A 20,994-nucleotide genomic window follows, 5' to 3' on the forward strand; every position below is an offset into this window, starting at 1 on the left:
CTGTAAACTTATCTGGAACAATAAAAAGCCTAGGGTATACTTTTTAGCTATGTATAAGCTCCAATGTATATGTATATACTTAACAATATGGATACCATAATCATGATAAGTGAAACAGTTGATATGGACGGTTCTCTTAACAACTTTTATCAGATCTGGAATCATTGGATCTTTGCACTAAATCTACAACAGTTGTAATGCTGCTTTCCCACTTTAAATATGAATGTCAGTTACAAATGTCAATATTACCATCTTCATACTGAATATTTATATATATTTTCCTGGCTGTCATATGACTTCTACTTGTTAGATTGTTTTTCTATGCCAGAAGTTATTATCCCTTTCTTTGTATACATATTTTGTGCTTTTTTGCTTTAATGTCTCTGTATGTGTGGTTTCTCCTTCAATGAATTCTACTTGAAATGGAAAAAAAGCAATTTGCTTGATCCATTTTGCAGTGGAACCTTTTCTAGTTATCTTTTAACATAGATAATTTTAAGCATGTAGAGAAAAAAATAAATGCACACACTCTATGCTTTCCTGACCTGAACACACAACTAGGAAGGTGTACATATGAAATTAGTATAGTTCAAAATAGTTTTTTTTTTTTTGATAATGGCATTGAATAAGTTACAATTATTGTAAACAAAAATAACACCATTAGTATTTGGGCCTAGATAGAGATAACAAATAGTACAAAATTATTTATTTACAGAGAAAAAAATGTTTTGACAGGTTACAAGACTACAGGGAATCATAATTTAGGTCCCATGCATACTGTCCACACACTAAACCAGAGTGGTTTAGAGTTTGGGCAGCTGTCTTTCTTCTGCAGTGGGCCACAGTGAGCACTTTCCAGAGTTCCCTTTTTTTCTTTTTTTTTTTCTTAACTTTATTGGAAGTACACAAAGTGACACTTCTTTATGTTACAGTACAGCTCTGTGGTGCGTGCTCTGCTGTGTGGTGTTGTGGTATCATCAAGTGTGCTGTGAGAAAATGTAGTATGTCTGTATTTTATCACAACTCACAGCACCACACCTCTGGGCTGCATTGCAGAGCAAATGGGACACGTAAAAAATAATCATTTTCTATGTGCCCTAGTGGTCAGTGGCATTCATCCAGTGTAGAAATGTAATGCTATCACCGCATTATGGGGTTGATTTACTAAAGCAAATAGGCTGTGCACTGCAAGTGCACTTTAAGTGCACCTGCAAGTGCACTTGCTTTAGATCCGAGGGGAAGCTCTGAATTGAGGCGAAGCTCTGTTGATTTCTTTCATCCAATCATGTGCAAACAAAAATGTAGTTTTTTTAATTTTCCTGCATGTTACCTTCAGCTCTAGAGCAACTGCACTTGCAGTGCACTTTCAAGTGCACTTGCGGTACATAGCCTATTTGCCTTTAGTAAATCAACTCCACAGTGTCATTGGATTTTAAGAAGCCCAGAAATTTAAAGAAAAGAGGAAGAATTAATTGGAAAAGAAAAAATTTAAACAGGATGCAGCAACTTCACAGGAAAGCATTGGCCTTAGAGATGTTCCAAGGGAGCCCACAAAATATGACCCATAATACTTATCATCCGCAGCAAAGTCTTGAAGTTGACCAAATGGAATAAAAACATAACAGTTTGTTCTTTTCTGAAAAGGAAGATTGTTATGATGCAGAACATCACAGGAAATATACTCCTTATTTCACAGCAACTTCATGGTAATAGAGAACCAAAATTTGAATACCTTTGTTGTTGCAGCAAAGCATTGTCTTTTACTCTAAAACAGGTAGACTCAGCAGTAATACAGTATAATAGATCATTTATAAAAAGACATTTTTTTCAGGGTGCATCTCTTAGGCAGGTCATGCATTAGACAGCGGGTTGAATTAAAAAAAAAAGTGTTGATTCCCCCATCTACACATTTGAGGTGGAAGACAATAATCAGTGTAGCTGGCGACACTGATCATTCAGACAAAAAACTCAACAGGAAGGTTGTACAGAAATCGATCGATAGATCAACTTCTTTACAACCAGGGTACCCATACATGGATCGAAATTCGGACAATCCCTACCAGGGATGGACTGACAACTCATGGGGCCCCCGGACAATAGGGGATCATGGGGCCCCTGTGTCCTTGCCCAAACTCAAAAAAACCTATGAAAAAGGTACCAGGGGCATCTCATGGGGCCCCCTACCGACCCTGGGCCCTCGGGCAGTGCCCGAGTTTCCAAATGGTCAGTCCGCCCATGATCCCTACTAAATTGGCTGAATTTCAATCCATGTATGGCTGACTTTACACAGAGCAGTATCAGTCTCAACCCTTTTAAACCTGGTGCACACTATATTAATTTCAGCTACCTGACAGCCACCTCCTGCCTGGCATCGTTCAATTGTTAAAATTGTGTGAGTGGGTGGAATATTTTCAGCCAACCAATGGCTGAATCCAGTCAGATGCAGGCACTGCTTGGATATATTGACAGCTATCAGGGCTGGCTGTCGAAATACAATACTCACTGCGGGAGATTCTTCCATCAGCACTGTACTGTATATCTGGAGGAATCTGTTACATTATTTTAGTTCAGCCCGCATATGTGTATACCTAGCTTTAGCCTCTTCATAATGTAAATATATTTGGTCACTGTTACCTAAAGTTAGTGGTAGGCTGGCATTGGGCAAAATGGAACATTTTGGCCTTTCTTGGATTCTCAGACTGACAGTAATAGAAGATTTCACAAAATTAAAAAAAATGTCTTTTGAAAATGTGATGTTTTTTTTCTGGTGATGTATCAGCACACTAAAACGAATGTAGTAATTTTGAAGCAAAGTAAGAATAGATCTTTCACAAAAAGTAAGTAAAAATAGCAGAGTGATAGCACCAATACGTTGCATTGTTAACCCGATCTTTGGAGTGAATTTTCGTCCTGCCCAACAAATCTTGATTGAAAAATTGTCAGCCCCTACAACACCTGCTTTCAGTCAGATGGAGGCACTGTTTGGGTATTTTCAGAGCTAGCTGGGCCAACTGTGAACTGATAACTGCAGCAAGAGATTTGTCCGTCTGCATTGTGTGGCATGAAAGTAGAAATCCGTTAATTTTTCTTTTTCTTTTCAGCTTGCAAGTTGAATAGAAAAAAATCTATAAATGTATGGCCAGCTTTACATAGATCATTTTCCTTTAAAAAGGATATATTTAGATATAATTTTTACAGAATATTTTTTTTTAAACAGCAGTTAGAGACATAAAAAAGTGATCAAGAAGGAAATCACGTTCATGTGACTCATTCACTGCAGTTGGTCTTCCTCATTCCTTAAGCAGCTTTAATGTTGCTGCTTCCCATTAATAATGCAGTTCTGTGCTGACTAATTTGGATTCAGTGTAAAGCTGGCCATACACTAGTGGAGGTTCGGTAGAAATGTTTCATTTGATTTTCTAATTGTTATTGAGGTCAAATCGAAGTTTGCTTTCAACCATAACAGTGAGAAAATTTGAATTTAACAGTGATGTGGTCTTTTTAATTTCTGGAAATTGCATCCATTCCAAAGTTGACTGTTACAAACAAGAAGTAATTTCGAATGATATTTGTTAAGTCATTGAATGTACTGCGAATTTTCATATGAATGTTTGTACAAATACATTATCTATTTTACTTTATTACTGCTGATGATTCTACCTGGGTTCGAGGTTGTGCACCCAAACCCACACAGATGTCATTTAGGAGTAGAGGCTGTGTCGATACGGCTGCTGTGTCCCAATGGACAACAATGGGACTGCTGCCACAGGGATGCACTCAACACTGGCGCATCCCTTTATCAGCTAACATAACACTGCGAGGAGCATGATTGAAATTGCCCCTTGTGAACAAGTCCTAAATGTCATTGTCACAGACTTCTGAATAGTAGAGCATCTTTAGATTTTTTTTTTTTTATTAATTTTTTATTGCTAGGGATAGCAGGAACAATTTTTTGGCTCCAAGGTATATAATCAACCATACTTTCTTGCCATGCAGGAACTGAGGGAGTGTCTGTAGCTCGGTGTTGCTTAAGGCTTTTTCACAGGGCTCCAGCTGGCAAACAGTAGGGAAGGGGAAGGTGCTCAGCTATCATGTGAATCTGTTACTTTGTATTGAATAGACAAAGTATAATTTCGCTTTGAAGGCCTAATTGTGTCACATATCTTCGCTCATTTAACATTGGACCTTAACATATACCTGACAGTTAAACAATTATAGTACACTGGCTACATGACTAAAATGCAGACACCTAGAAATACCTTGATATAAGTTTAGATATTTTTTCTCTTCTTGAAGTTTTATTTGTTCACCTGTATTAGACAATTTAGGTGATTAGGACGCTGCGAATAGCTGCAATAATCAGAGATTCCTGCTGCGGCTCCCAGCAGCTAGGTGGGGCTGCAAGCCCTGTTCACTATAATGACAGGTCGCCAGCGGCCGCAGCAATTCGCTGCTGTGATTATCTACAAATATCTCTGCTGGACGCACTTTGTGTGCTTCCAGCAGTGATCACTACAGGTAATCATTGGCTATGCAGAGCTGTGGCCGTCAGCGACTGGTCATAGTGGATGGGGCTGGCGGCCACACCTATCCACTGAGAGCCACTGAGAACCACAGATGGAACTTCAGCTATACTTTGCATCAGTCTTAATTGCCGGTGTAAATGTAGCCCTAAAGCTGAATTCTGGGAGTTATACAAAATCTTCCTTTGCAGTCCACAGAGATAGCTGGTAAGAATGTAGCATAGGCAGAGAGCACAGGTTGTTATTAGCTGGCACGATCAACATGCATTATTTTGCACTTCTTAAATCTTTATGACAAAACATATATAATGGTATATTTAGTAGACCAAATAGGACCAAAAAGGGAAGTCTATTGTTTAGACCCATGAACCTTTTTTTCAGGCATGCCTCTGGTTTTGATTTTTAAAATATTGAATAGTAAACCAAGAATGCAAATTTTACAAAATGTAAGACATTTAATACTATGCATTATTATTATTAATGAACTTGCTCTGGTATGTGAAACCCATTGGGGTTGATCTACTGAAGGCAAACAGAGCGTGCAATTTGCAAATGCAGTTGCACTCATTTTCCCTAGAGCTTAGTGAATGTGGTGAAGCTTCACTTTGTAAAGAATACCTTATCAGGTGAAAACCATTTTTGCTTGCAAGTGATTGGATGATGGAAATCATCAGAGTTTCACTATATACACTAAGCTTCGGGATAATTGAGTGCAACTGCATTTGCAAAGTGTGTAGTCTACTTGCTTTTAAAACAAACCCATTGCGCGATGTAATTAGCCGAGAAGACGCTAAGTGCAGTGTCTTTTATTACAATTTTTGTGCAGAAAGTCAGCTGTTTTTGGTAACATAAAAGCAATGAGCATCAATATATTTTAAATAATTTCTGATATATTACATTTATTTAACTGAAAGTATTACATATAGTTCCTTTATATACAAGATATAATTTAGTAATTGCCCTTTAACAAACATACTAAATATGGCACTATAGTCGTGTGTTTAGTCATTGTCCAAGTTACTTTTACCTTTTGAACCAAATTATAAATCTCAAATATCACTTTTCAGTTCCAGAATTATATTGCCATCTGTTGCATCTCAACCATCATGTGAAAATACATCTTTTGATAGGCATGAAGGACATGCCCGTTCCAGTTATTGCTGCAAACTGCAGTCTTCCAGATTATTCAAAAAAAATTTACATGTTTCACAAATATTTTTTATATTTAGGATCAAAGGGAGCGTACATATTCTACATTGAAAACAAAATCAACATCTGCTTCCATCAATAATCTTCGACCTGGAACGGTTTATGTGTTTCAAATCCGAGCTTTCACTGCTGCTGGCTATGGAATGTACAGTCCTAGGCTTGATGTCACCACCCTGGAGGAGGCTACTGGTAACCTTTCAACTTTTTTCTACAGTATGTAGCAAGTTTACTTGTAAAATATCCATTCACAATAAAAAAAATAGTTTTTTCTAAGTTTACGTTTAATTACACTAATGTATGTGAGAAAGGTACATTGTGCTTCTGAATATAATTGGTTTGTGAAAGTTCTGTTTTGCCTTTGGACATGTTCTTACATGTGTGTGTGTGTGTATATACATATATATATATATATATATATATATATATATATATGTATATATGTATGTATATATGTTTATATATATGTGTGTATATATATATATAAAATTAATTTTTTACATGTTGTGTATGTGTGTGTGTATGCACTGGCAGTACTGCTTCGTCACAGTAAATGCTAAAGAGTTTATTTTATATATATTTATGAGATAAATGGCAATATATGTATTTTGTTTGTTAACAATGTTTTTTTTTAGTATATTTGTAAAGTAGCTCATTCATCAAACATTCACTTCAGGTGAATATTCCCAGGGTATTTTCCAATTACAGTGATTGATTTAGCTACCGGGAAAGTTTAGTGAATGTCACATTGACTGCTTTAAAAATATGCCCTTATGTTTCCTTAAGAAAAAAAATTGTTTTTACAGTTTTGGATAGAGTGGGGAAGGATTAGAACCCTTGTCATGTTTTTAATGCTATTCAAAGCTCATTCAGGTTTTTACTCACTTAGGGTTTGTTTACATTTGCAATTGGTGGCGGTAAAACCCCATGGTTGAGTTGCGATTTTATCACCCCTCAACTGCTTTTGCTCCAGAGGCAGCTGGGGGTGTACAGATGCCATGGCTGCAGGCAGGAATTATACCTCCTGTCACGTTCAGTGGGAAGTACCTCCAGCCGAGTTCAACCCATTCAGGTAAATGGGCCTATGCTACATGTGGTTGTCCACTATTTAGGGGTTTAAAGCTGGAAGTGAGGAGGTGACACAACACCTCCTCACTGCTTGTCTAATGCTCTCTGAGGAGCAATCCAAACTTGGAACACTCTTCAGAGAGCAAAGCAAAGTAAGCAAGGCCTTACTGTTTAGGTAACAGGAGTTTAACCTGGCAGGAAGTAAGGACAATGATGGGAAAAACTCCAACAGCAACACAGAAAGAAGCAAAATACTGTTTTTTGTTGTTTTTTGTTTTTTTTTTTTTGTTTTTTTCATCTAATAATGTAGAGCAAGGCTCATGCCCTTTTCAACTTGTTCTTGAGGTCTGTGTGTATTTTTAAAGATTGCCACTGTAATAGTAAGTCTGAGAAATGTTCTCCAATTGAGGGCCAGATAGCAGCATATGCCCCACAAGGGTTCTATTTCTTTTAGACTCTATTCAAAACAGAAAAAAAAATGGCTGAACATATACTTTAATTTCTGCATAACCAAGGTGTTTAAGTACTAATTTGGTTTGGACTGCAAACTTCAAAATCAAAATATTAGACTAATGACTTATGATGTTGTTACTAATGCAAGTATGATAGTGTTGTATATGTTAAAATGTTTTTAATGTTTTAAAATAATTCGTTTTTTCTCTTGTCGTATGTTTTTTTTCAGCTACCGCTGTAACCAGTGAGCAGAATCCTGTCATTATAATTGCAGTGGTTGCCGTAGCAGGCACTATTATTCTGGTCTTTATGGTTTTTGGCTTCATCATAGGGAGAAGGTAATTTTTTTTTTCACTCTTAAAGACATAAAATAATAGAGAAGAATAAACAAACTAAATTAAGAATAAAAATAAAATTTAAGTAACAGAGAGCCTGAATGCTGTTAAAACTTTAGACATTGCCACAGTTAGGTTTCACTGCTAGTTGATTGTCAGTATAATCCCTCTGTGAATAGAATGAAACAACATCCAAGGAAAAACTATATTTAGTAGGATCATAAATATAGTTACAGTATATGATGAATACATTTTTTTTTGTACGTCATACAGCATCTTATCAAATGTTCATCTTAGAACTCTCACTTTTAAATGTAATCATTCACATGTAGCCCAAATATGACCAAGGTCTTTTTAGTTAAAAACTCAGCTGATTGACCTTATCACCTTGGGGTTGATTTACTAAAGGCAAATATACTGTGCACTGCAAGTGCAGTTGCTCTAGATCTGAGGGGAAGCTCTGAAATGAGGAGAAGTGCTGCTGATTTCTATCATCCAAACGTGCAAGTAAAAATGCTGTTTTTTTTTCTTTACGTGAGATTGGGTATTGTTTGCAAAGGGAGGCTTTACCTCATTTACTAAGCTCTGGAGCAACTTAACTTGCAGTGTACAGTATATTTATCTTTAGTAAATCAACCCCCTTGTGTATGGCCCTTTATAAGATATCTATACCTTGTGATAGTTATGACTTAGATATTCTGGAGATCAGGAGCGGACTGACCATTTGGAAACTGCCCGAGGGCCCGGGGTCAGTAGGGGGCCCCATGAGATGCCCCTGGTACCTTTTTCATAGGCTTTTTTGAGTTTGGGCAAGGACACAGGGGCCCCATGATCTCCTATTGCCCGGGGGCCCCATGATTTGTCAGTCCGCCCCTGCTGGAGATTATCCAGAGTCTCCTATCTACTGTATTGCTAGAAAAGCCTGTTGACCAATTTTGAAAATCTAAATAACTCATGAAATCTCCCTCATAGCAGTGACCTGAGGTACTGTGAATAACTGTATCTTCAAATGCATGTTCAAAAGGCTTTGCCCATAGATGTATAGTTTGTGTACTTAGTAAAATAAAGAAAAAGATCTTGCTGGAAGCTGATGATTATGTAAAGGTCAGCTGCAATATAATGTTTGCATTACTATACTACTTGCACCACTAAGCGTCTAGAGCTACTGTCTTGTCTTGATAGAAGCACACACCTTTGGAATGCAATATACTGTATATAATTGAGTATACAGTCTATATAAAGTTTCATGAGGGGTATCTTCTAATAATATAATCTATTTTTTACCGTGTCTAGGCATTGTGGATATAGCAAAGCTGATCAGGAGGGAGATGAAGAACTTTACTTTCATTGTAAGTGTTTGCTTTCTTTATTTTCAAGAAACATCTACTTTGCTAATGTTATAAATTCGTAACAGTAATTAATCTTCTCCATGAGAAGAGTGATTTTAGTGTGTCAAGGGAACTCAGTAAATCATAGCTGAACCTTACTCTACTTAGCCCATATACATGTCCTCAAACAAATAGTCATATTGTTCATTTCTGTGATTATTACTTTCACACCATTTTAAAGACCTCCCATGAGATTCAGTAATTTCAAGGTCAGTGGTCAAGCTTCTGTAGTCTCTGCTTATAGCTGTTTTTTCACAGTCTCTTGTCAATCATCTTAATGATATGCAATCATTGCAACTTTGCTAAACATGGAGCTCTTTATGCAAACAATTAGCAAAAAAACATTTCTAATAAGCACTTGTAATATGATTTAGCTGCATATGTTAGAAAAACAAACAGGCCGAAACTTACTACCCAGAGTAGGGGATTAGCAAAATCTACAGTTTTTACCAGGCTGCATATGAGCAAAATGACATGCTCTTGGCCCAATTCTTTATTCTAGATTTAATGTGGATGGCTATTTGACTCACAATTGAGAAATATCCCAGGAAGAAGAAGCAATTATAAATAAGAGCAGAGACAATATCTGCAAGCATCAATCTTCTAAGACAAAATGAGGACATGGAAATTAGATGAAGAAGAACACAATTCATTTATATTTATGACAGAAATTAGAAAGTGCTGATACAGTAAGCTACTTTACCCATGTTCATGCCTTAATGATGGCAATCTTGTTTTAGATATTTACCCATTTGAATTTCTTCCTACAAGATTTTATAAGCCGTATGACATTTACAGTATGTGTACTGTACATTTATATTTAAATGTATAAAAGCACGACTGTTAAAGATCTTGTGGACTTACTTTTACACAAGTGAACGCCTTCACATTCAATAAAATACCTTTTAAGCACATCTGTTAGTATTTAATACCACTACCATCGGTACACAATCTAAATTCTTCTCTATACAGTATGCTTAAATCCCAAGTCAAAAAACTGTTTCATGCTTAGTGGGTGTCTCCTTAATGACATGCCCAAGTTTTCTTGGATGGGGGAAAGGGTTAGTGAATAAGTTTTTTTTTTTTTTTTTTTTTTTTTTTTTTAATTAAGGTAATTCATAGAAATTATTTCCTCCTCCCCCTCTTCACACGCACACACACGTACATACACACACATGTTCTATTCCAGGTACAACCTTGAAATTAAAGCCAAACGTAGACAGTTTGAATGTCGGTTCAGCATGGACTAATATAACTGCTAGCCATAGTCACTGTGTTCTCCCTGCACCCTGCCGGGAGAACACAACGGCTCCACAGATGGGATTTTCCCCATCAACACTGACTGTGTTGATGGGTGATTCAAGCATTTTTCTTGTCTATGGCCAACATAAAGTGTTACTAAACCCAAGATCCTGCATTCACTATATCAGGTCTCCCACAGTACACAGAACATGGAAGTGCAATTATTTTTGTAATATAAACTGATAAATACCTTTTCTCATCAGCAATTAGAACAATCTTGTGACTGCAGCTGAGCACTGGTTAAAGCTCGTAGGAGTTTTCTTTCTGCTCTAGGAGAATGCAAAACCCCTGACCTCTGTCTAGACAGTGCTGATTGGTCCTGTGCTGATCACATGCAACCTCCGAAGGACAAAAAAAAGCTCTCTAGCAATACAAACCAAACTGGGCATGTGCATAAGGGCAACAGGTTCAGTCTGCCTTATCAGTATGGACATTGATCCTGACTTCTCTGCCCCTCCTCTTGTTTAAAACAGCCTTTTTACACAATGTAGAGGATTAACCCCTTAAGTTTTACAGTGGGTATAACAAGCATGCTTTACCGCATATACAGACTGGTTTTACTGTTGTGGGTTTAGTAACACTTTAAGTCAAGAAATGAGGGAAAAACTTCAATGAGAATACAGATAGCAATAAAAAGTTGATTGGAGATGGAGTTCAAGCTTTCCCTACTCTAACAAAGAAAGTGTTTTATTGCTGCCTTGTTACTTGAAGGTTGTTCTAGTGACAATACTGTTGCTAGGAGTTGTACAAAGAAGCTTCCTCCTAATTAAGCTTCAGATAACAGTAAAAATCAGGCAGAGGTTGTAATCCTCTACTCTATCCAAAATGGAGAAAAAAAGATACATTACATGTATATATAACGTGCATCACTTAAAAAAAACCAAAAAAAAACCAACATATTAGTGTTGATTTAGACTGTGCCCTCTGCAGTTGCCCCAGAGGATAGTAAATGAGCAGAAGCTCTACTGACTTCTATCATCCAATCATGTGCAAGAAAACAATGCTGCTTTTTTTTTTAATTCTTCCATGTGATTGGATTTTCTTTGCAAAGTGATACTTTACCTCATTTGCTAAGCTCTGGAGCAATTGCACTTGCAGCCTCTTTGCCGTTAGAAAATCAACCCCATTGAATACATCCTAATCTATATTTGCTTTGATTGCTTGCTTGTAATGGAATTACATTCTAAAAATCATTTTTACGTAACATTTCTGTTAGTATTTTTTAATCTAAAATGCTTTCATATCACGTTAATCTGAGTTAAGTTAGGAAGCATTTTTGAATTGTGGCTTAGCTGTATTGCTGTTATCCTATGCATCCATGATTGCCAGTTTCACAGCTCTAAGCAAAGTATTCTTGGAAAGAACCAGATTTTATTTTTTTGCTGAACCAGTTTGTCAGCATGCATTGAAGGGAAGGTTTGTGATTAATTTAATCTGACTGCATCAGCAGCAACAGAACACAGTGGTCACCAGCTATTTACAGTTGGTTTTGTGTTATTGTTCTTTTGTATAAAGCAAATTTTCAGGAGTATGAATGCCTTTTTATTGATTTTATTCCTTGTGGAAAAAAGCATTAAACTTGGTTTAGTGAGGTCCACACTGTACCTTAATTTTCTATGCGCTTCCATCTTTCATTGAATCAAGCTCTTTTAAAAACAATAGCTCTGTTTACTAAAGCAATTGCAATTTACATTTTTATTTCCTCCTATGGTTTCCTACCAACAATGCTTTGAGATCCCAGCCAACACTATTTCATGTTGGTATGCCAGAGTAGCTCTCTCCTGTCAAAATGTTTTATGACAGCTTGAATAAAGAACCATCAGAGGCCCATTTGAGATGCACGAGGTTACTTGGAATCCAGGCCGCTTATCATGGAAAACGAGAGTGTGGCTCGTTCTCCATCTGCCTGCCTGAAATGACATTGTAGGAGGTTAACCTATTGTTTCCTATGCCCTCCCACTCTCTCTCCTTCATTCATCTATTTCAGACTCACTAACAGATATGGGCAAGGTGTTGATAGCAAAAAAATACAGACTAAGTGATTGAATTATGCAAATGAGAGCTGAAAGATAAATTAATTGCTGGCATTCCATTCAAACTGTTGCTCAACATTGTCAAAAATCTGATTTATTTAAATGAGAAGTCAGAGATGCTGGTGTCTCAAGAAATCGTTAATTTATTCAACTGTGCTTTCTTTTTATGCTATTGTATTCATTCTGGAAGTGTTAGGATACAATTAGATAGAATAATAAAACTGGTGAAAAAACATGACAAATATATAGAAATAAACAAAAACAATAAATGCGGTGGATTTCAGGAAGTTTATGAATGCATTCATATTCATGCAAACATTCATGGTGAACCTTTCTATGCTTTCATTCCTTACCCCTGTTATTCCATTAAATGATTCATTTGAAAATTGCCCTGTCAAAAAACAGAATTGAAAGTGAAACACTGTTTTGTTTTGGATATCAAATTTTTGACTTTAATCGCTGCTTGCATGTATAACGTGGTGTTGTGCATAAGAGGACCTTTTTCTATAGCAAACAACATTTGACCATGAATGTAAGATTTTTAGCTGTTTAAAAAGCTTACATGTCCTGTGATATTGGCAGGCATGTTCAGCTATGGGAAAAATTTTAGGGGTGGCTTTCTATTTCTGTATCAGCCTTTAGTTCAAGGAGTGGCTGTACAGAACATGAGCACCAGTGTCCCTCTATTACATATTAGCCAATTGTGTGTTTGTGAGAGTGTGTTGGGATGCCCTGTCTATGCATTGGAAATCAGAGACTGGAGTAAAGTTTTAACTTTTCCTGAAGGCACTTTAATATCACTCCAGCCACAATATTTTATTTGAATACGGGTTTGCAAGTTTTGTAACAAAAAAAAAGTTCCATTATCAAATGAAGTCTGAAGTACTGATTTTTAGACAAAGCTGATGGGCTGTTAAGATTTGTGGGTATTCTTTTGCTTTTAAAATGTAATAGCAATATGATTAGCAAGTTAATTGTATCAATTTCACATGTACCGAAAACCCTTGCTACAGTGCATTACTTACCTTGTTTTTTTAATTTGTAAATGAGCCCCATTACAGTTGCACTGGGCTTACTTAATGATGCTGCCTGTATTTTTTATGGTACATGCTTTTCAAATTTTAAATTGATTCACATAATCAAAGAGTATATGCACAATCTAGTTGGTGGTAACTACATTATCAAGTGATTGAGTTTCTACCTCACTTAGGAAATTGGAGTAGTGGAAATTAAGACATTAAAATGTATATTTTTGAATGATATCACAGCCAGGCAGCATCGTAAAAGTAATTTTCACTGCAGCTCTCAAATGTTACTGTAGCTGTTGGGTTACTCAACAAATAACACTGTGCTATATTAGTATGCTGAGATTTAACTTTCTTTCCTCCGGATCTTGTTTAATATGCATGTGTACACATACTGGTTATCATGCTGCGCTTGCACATTATCCTGATTCTTACATGTATTTGGCTTCATGAAAGAAATACTTTCTGCCTAGCAGCTCTCAGTAAAAATGACAATCCTAGATAGCTGCTCAGTGTGCATTCCTTCATCACCGTTCTGCTTTCTGACATCATTACAGTTAAATTTCCAGGCACCAAAACCTACATTGACCCTGAAACATACGAAGATCCAAATAGAGCTGTCCATCAATTTGCCAAGGAGTTAGATGCATCCTGTATAAAAATTGAGCGTGTGATTGGTTCAGGTAAGTCAGAGGTGTCTGTTTTCTTCAACATTTCCATTTAGCCAGGATGGAATATCAAACATAATATGACAGGCAAATAATTACAGCTCAAAAGTAAAACATTTTCTTTTTAACAGAATTTCTAAATGCAAAGTGGCTTATAAAATACAGAAATATGCTGTGCTTGTGAAAAGTCCTATTGTTTTGATGTGTGTGGTATGGAGTAGGTGTTAATATTATTTATATTTTGCTCTTTAAATGCATTAATAGAACAAATGACTGTTATTAAAAGATTCCACTCTTCTTATCATAAACTGATATACACCGACCAGTTTACAAACATATATGCAAAAAAAGGAACTAAAGGTCACCTGAAGGTTTTGCCTAACCAGTCAGGTTCTGGCTTTTATGCTTTAACATGTCTATTTCATTGCTGTCTACAGACAGCCCCTTTACGTTTGTTATCTTTAACCCATTTGGGTCACTGGTGAAGTCCATGTTGATAGTTTTCAATTTCATTATGCTTAGATCAAGTACATGTTAAAGAGATGAACAAGTGAGTAGGGATCATTTTATATTGTCAGGTTCATGTCAGTAAATCCCTAACAAAGTGATCCATTACAAATCATTGTATTGTCTTTTTCATGTCTAGAAATACCAATGCAGTATTTAGGTTTTCTGGATATTTCATTCAAGATCAAGGCTTGGAGATAGAGATCAATATACTACAATGAACAAACCAATATCTGACACAGCAACATAAAAATAATAAGATTTCTTGATTTTCTTGATTCCTTGACCTTGCCAGCAATATAGTTCTAGAAATCAGCAATATTTAATATTGTAATAAAAATATGAAAACAATTTTCATGTCATCCAAATAAAAACTACTCTTTACAATGACAATTTGGTCAAACTGTGCTCAAAATTGTTTCCAGCTAGTAATCCATTTCTATACAATGTAATAAGCTGTTTTCTGCTACCCAACATTCTGATGGTGGATGCCACAATAGCTTACATTTTAGGTTGATATTCAAAAACAGCTTAGTAAACATCTGCCTCTCTTGTGGTAGAGCTGTTGTGACCCTTCCTTGGTCTGATGTATCCCTTATATTGTGAAAGTCCCAGCATGGGAGCACTGCCAGTTGTGGCAGCAACTTCTGGCTTAATAACTCTGTAGTCTAATGGGTGAAATTGCAAGTCATATTACCTTTAAATTACCCATGGATATTAGACAAAGTTCATTCAGCACTTTCAATTTTAACAGATTCAAATGATAGTTATTTGGCCAGATCCCCATGGTGCACTTCTACAACAGACACATTTTATTGGTGGCTGAAAATGTCTAGCATATAACCTGCTGTTTTCCATGTCAGTACAGAGAAAAACCTATCACCATGATTCAGATAATATGAGTATATCATCTGAAGGAAATCTTGGTGGTTTGATCATTTCTTTAGGACTGACTATGGACATAGTTGTTTTTACAAAAGCAATCCTGCATATACATTATCAAAGTGAAATACTAAACGATGTCCAATTCATTTTAGCATTTTATACATGCCATATGGGAATGTCATCAGAATTCACCAATGTGTTTGTAGGGACATGTAATACACAACTCTGCGTAAAGGCCAAATTATAGCGCAAATCATAACAAGGATACATGGAGATAGCCGCACTATTCAAAAATGATAATTCACTATGCGAACACACTCTATACATATTATCAGTAGTGGCGCACATCTTTATTACTTAATATGCCATTTTTGACAGACACATACTTCTGCCGCCACAGGCAACAAAGTAATGAATGTTAAATGCCAAATTGCTTCCCAGCACACACATTTAGGTATAATTATATAGGACTAAGGAAGTTATCCAATGAACAACGCTATTTAGATAAATCCTACAGGTGAAAACAGCTAATCTCATTTCCTGACTTAATATATAATTGAACACAAGATTAAAAAACAAAAGCTTGTTGTCATTAGGGCAGAGATATTAAATATCAGGTTCACTATCAACTGACAGGATGCAATGCTTAATTCTGGCGGGATAGAATCGCTAAATTATACAGTGGGTATGTCATTTTGTGAAATCTGTGATAAGAGAGTTTCGTAACAACAACAGGCCTTAAGAGATTGTGTGACTTCATTGAAATGCCCTTTTGTTTATTGTCTGTCATTGCAAACCTGAGGCTTGGTACAAACAGCTTCAGTGTGATGGCTCCGTGAGGTAAACCTTAAATAACATACACAGCTTTCACAAACACAACCATGCTGGTGCACCAAAAATCAAGTGCATTTTTATTTTATTCCTCAGTAAAAATTTATGAGCACTAAAGGTATGGCAGTAAATCTTGTTTATTGCTGTTCTTTCATGGATGTTGTCTGTTTGCATTAGAAGACAGTAACAGGGCTTATTTACCATATTGGAATTTAATTGAATTATTCATACAATATCTTTGAGACTAAAATATAAATTTACACATCACTTGTAGGTTCCATAAAACTGTATTAGAAAACATCTTTTGGCCACAACAGTTTAAATATAGCCTACCACAGAACTTATATCATGCATTAAACCTCATTTATTTTACATCTAGCATTTGCTTGAAAAATAACAGATTTTACAATGTTCGAATTTTTTTAAATCAAAGAAGTATGCAAATTATGTAGATAATATTCACAGAAAAATGACTTTTTGATAACTAGCGATGGTATAATTATTAAACTAGTGTTCCGAAAGCTTGAGCTGGAAAGGGTGTACTAAGATGAATAGCTCAATACACACAAGCATTCAGAGAAGTATTAGCTTTGTGTCAAGCTGCACCTCCTAGAAATTAATGCGAATTAGGGTGTTTGGGGACTTCCTTCCCTGACACAGACAGGGTCCCTATGCAGGGTATGTTTAAACACCGGAGCCGTGGGGTAATTTCACATAGGTAATGAATGTTCTTTAGCTTCCAGCCCTTAATGACTCTAACCCCTAGCCACCTTTTACCTTCCGACATGATAAAGGATGTAATATTCCCTCATTTTCCATTTTTGCTGAACAATTATGCATCACCCCATTTTTTTCCCTTCTGACTTGGGATGATTGCTCTCTGCATGAATGCTTTTCTGTGCCTGGCTAACAAAATTATACAGCATGCAGGGAGACTTATGAGACCAAAGCAAAGTGATACAGATACATAGATGTTGATTTACTTTTTCATTTCTATATCTATGATTAGGTATTCAATGTGATAATTAACTTTCTTTTTTCACTTAGATAAGTGAACAATCTCTACTATTTTTTTTTTATTAAATCCCATCACCCCGATCATCAAAATACATTTAAAAAAATACAGCATACATACATTAATGCAGGTTTCTTCCAGTTTGTCATATGGTAAGTGGGGATTTTGTGGTGGGTGGTCCTCACTGCTTCTTGGATTAGTGCTCACGTTTTGACATTTTGAGTGTTGTTCTTTGCAGAACTCCACTTTGAGCCCAGACTGCATGTTGGCAAACCTCCAAAGGTGTGCCTAGGACATCCTGGGCTCATTGCAAATGGTTGAATGATTCTGGGTCTCATTCAACCCAGACGTGAAGCAGAGACTAGGGTGGAAGAGAACATGGAGGGCAGCGCTGAATCACAGAGAAGGTGATTAGTGTTTCCAATTTTAAACCGCACAGGAGACACAACCATTTTTTAAAAACGTACTTCTTGGAGTTTGACTTTAATGCAAGCTCACACACTATAGGGCATGGTTTCTGAACCAAAGCTCTGTGGAACCATAGGGTTCCTCCAGAGGTTTTCAGGAGTTCTTTGAACAATTATCAATTTTTGCCTCTCAGATAGATTCTCACTGACACTGTTGATCTTTTTAGCTATTAGTAATGGGGGGGAATTCTTTCAAATGACCATAAGCGTTAGGAGCATATTTCCCAGAGACAACCATGCTAATGTATTATGAGCTGTAGATATAGTAGTTATTAGCAGGGATTCCTGAGACCTGAAAGTTATTTCAAGGGTTCCTCTGTGTTGAAATTGTTGAGAAAGTCTGCTCTAGAGAGACACTATATTGCCAAAAGTATTGGGACACCCCTCCAAACTATTGGATTCAGGTGTTCCAATCACCTCCATGGCCACAGGTGTATAAAATTAAGCATCTAGGCATGAAGACTTCTACAAACATTTGTGAAAGAATGGGTCGCTCTCAGGAGCTCAGTAAATTTAAGCGTAGTACCATGATAGGTTGCCAACTGTGCAATAAGTCCATCCGTGAAATTTCATTGCTACTAAATATTCAACAGTTAACTGTTAGTGGTATAATAGCAGAATGGAAGCAACTGGGAACAACAGCAACTCAGCCATGAAGTAGTAGGCCACGTAAAATGACAGAGTGGGGTCAGCACATGCTAAAGCGCACAGTGCACTGAAGTCGCCAACTGTCTGCAGAGTCACTAGCTAAAGACCTCCAAACTTTATGTGGCCTTCAGATTAGTGCAACAACAGTGCATAGAGTGCTTGATGGAATGGGTTTCCATGGTCTAGCAGCTGCATCCAAGCCTTTACGTCACCAAGTGCAATGCAAAGCGTGGGATACAGTGGTGTAAATCACGCCGCTACTGGACTTTAGAGCAGTGGAGACATGTTCTCTGGAGTGACGAATCACACTTCTCTGTCTGGCAATCTGATGGACGTGTCTGGGTTTGGCGGTTGCCTGGAGAACGGATCTTGCCTGACTACATTGTGCCAAGTGTAAATTTTGGTGGAGGGGGATTATCATGTTTGGTTGAATTAGGGGGTTGGGCTTGGCCCCTTTGTGTCAGTGAAGGGAACTCTTAAGGCATCAGCATACCAAAACATTTTGGACAATTTCACGCTCCCAAATTTGTGTGAACAGTTTGGGGATGGCCCCTTCCTGTTCCAACATGACTGTGCATCATTGCACAAAGCAAGGTCCATAAAGACATGGATTACCAAGTTTGGGGTGGAGGAACTTGACTGGCCTGCACAGTCTTCAACCCTATAGAACACCTTTGGAATGAATTAGATCGGAGACTGCGAGCCAGGCCTTCTTGCCTGACATTAGTGCCTGGCCTCACAAATGCACTTCTGGAAGAATGGTCAAACATTCCCACAGACATACTCTTCCCAGAAGAATTGAGGCTGTTATAGCTGTAAAGGGTGGGACAACTAAATATTGAACCCTACTGACTAAGACGCCATTAAAGTTCATGTACCTGTAAAGGCAGGTGTCCCAATACTTTTGGCAATATAGTGTAGGTGGATCAGAAGACCAGTAACCGAATCAGTATTTTAAAAACGTAAATAAAAGTAAATCTAGTTATTCTTTGTTTTTTTCTTTGTAGGAGAATTTGGTGAAGTGTGTAGTGGCCGGCTAAAGCTTCCCGGAAAGAGAGATGTTGCCGTTGCTATAAAAACCCTAAAAGTTGGCTATACAGAAAAGCAAAGAAGAGACTTTTTGTGTGAAGCGAGTATAATGGGCCAGTTTGACCATCCAAATGTTGTTCATTTGGAAGGAGTGGTAACACGCGGTAAGCAAATCTCCCACTTGTGGCTTTGAGGTTTTACTACGCTTGAGTGGAATGTTTTCAGTCTTGCTGTAAATATTTATCATGTACAAATGGATGTTATTGAAATTACTAAACAAAGGTAGGCTTTCTCTTGGATTTATGTTACCCATGCTTGCTATATATTCTTCAGATAGAAAGAAAGCACATTTCAAAGTGCTATCTCCAGTTTATGTCGACTCTGATTATTTATATGTTCAAATTATTTCCTTGCTCTGCCCTGATGTGTTTAAAACTGCCTATCTTGTTACAATTTCTGCTACTCTTTAACTGGAAACTTTCAAGTCCAGAAAGATGTTTCTTATCAAAACCAGTTTCGTTCTTGGTTTGGTGAAGGTTTCACAAACATTTAACTCTTCATGTTTTTAGGAAAGCCGGTAATGATTGTAATTGAATACATGGAGAATGGAGCTCTAGATGCATTTTTAAGGGTGAGTGCTGTTCACATAATATTTAAGAATGAATGTTTAGTGTTTCATAAATATGCATAGTATATATGTTTACATTTAATTTAGCTTCAGCCGTATTGATTGGTACGTAATAAGAAACCCATTCCTTTAAATTAAACATCAGCGTCTGAAGCAGCCTAGTGGTCTAAGGTCTTATTTCCATGGCTGGCAAGGGAAAATGGACAGTCCCTTGTTGAATCTTAGTGATGTTTTATTCTTCCTGATATAGCCATTGCTTGGAAGGGTATACTAAAAGTTTTACTAATGTCAAGATAGTTAATTGTATATTGTTATATTTGTATACATTTTTGTTAAGTTTAGAATCCAATAAAGCAACGGTGTTCCATAGATCAGTAGTTTTGCTATTTCTCCCTTTTTTAAATAAAAAAATTCAGCATGAAACTGGTATTACAAACATTTAGAAAATTGCTTTTTGCATCCTGGACTACTTTTAGTACTGCTCAAGAGTTTTTAGAACTATAGTGTTTTAAAGCATTACTCTGCTTTTCAAACTGTTGCTGTTTTAGACCAGGGACATGAAATCATCAAGTTTATAAATACTATTACAAACATTTTCATTCTGTTATGCCCTTAAGGGGGTTTGAAATGTTCATTTTGTCCAGTAGTATTTAAAACTGTTCTCTGTAAATTAGACCCAGCTGTCTATAATTATTTATGATTATCTGCATAATGACTGCATAGACTCTTTCCATGAGTCTAATTTACTCCATAGCAAAAAGCAAAGTTTAAACAATTTATATTCGCAGCTTTAAATTATTTACAAAGTTGATTATTTTCCAGCCCTGTCATTTTAATATTACATTTGCTAGAAAGGTAGAGTATGACTTTAAAGTAGAAAGAAGCTATTCGGGGCTCTCTGGGAGGCAAGGGGTTCCATTACTGTAGGATACTACTCTCTAAGATAAAATGTGGAAGCAGATCTGGAGTGATTGTGCTCTGGG

The 20,994-nt window shown here is 36.7% G+C and overlaps 1 protein-coding gene across 8 annotated transcripts in view; it reads left to right on the top strand.

The window, feature by feature from the left end:
- The window catches only part of EPHA7 (EPH receptor A7), a 272,280-nt gene that overhangs the window by 210,316 nt on the left and 40,970 nt on the right, over positions 1 to 20,994 (top strand). For 3 of the 8 annotated variants that reach the window (XM_089665376.1, XM_089665379.1, XM_089665380.1), the window contains exons 7-12: positions 5,753 to 5,945; positions 7,480 to 7,588; positions 8,879 to 8,934; positions 13,891 to 14,016; positions 19,362 to 19,547; positions 19,953 to 20,014. In XM_089665376.1, coding sequence (XP_089521502.1) covers positions 5,753 to 5,945; positions 7,480 to 7,588; positions 8,879 to 8,934; positions 13,891 to 14,016; positions 19,362 to 19,547; positions 19,953 to 20,014 — 732 coding nt within the window. The remainder of the gene's footprint in view (positions 1 to 5,752; positions 5,946 to 7,479; positions 7,589 to 8,878; positions 8,935 to 13,890; positions 14,017 to 19,361; positions 19,548 to 19,952; positions 20,015 to 20,994) is intronic. The other 5 variants (XM_089665377.1, XM_089665381.1, XM_089665378.1 and 2 more) reach the window with 3 other exon arrangements.

Source organism: Staurois parvus, unplaced genomic scaffold, assembly GCF_062004578.1.
Source record: "Staurois parvus isolate SC_StPar_1 unplaced genomic scaffold, SC_StPar_1.0 ptg000048l, whole genome shotgun sequence".
Classification (NCBI taxonomy): Eukaryota; Metazoa; Chordata; class Amphibia; order Anura; family Ranidae; genus Staurois; species Staurois parvus.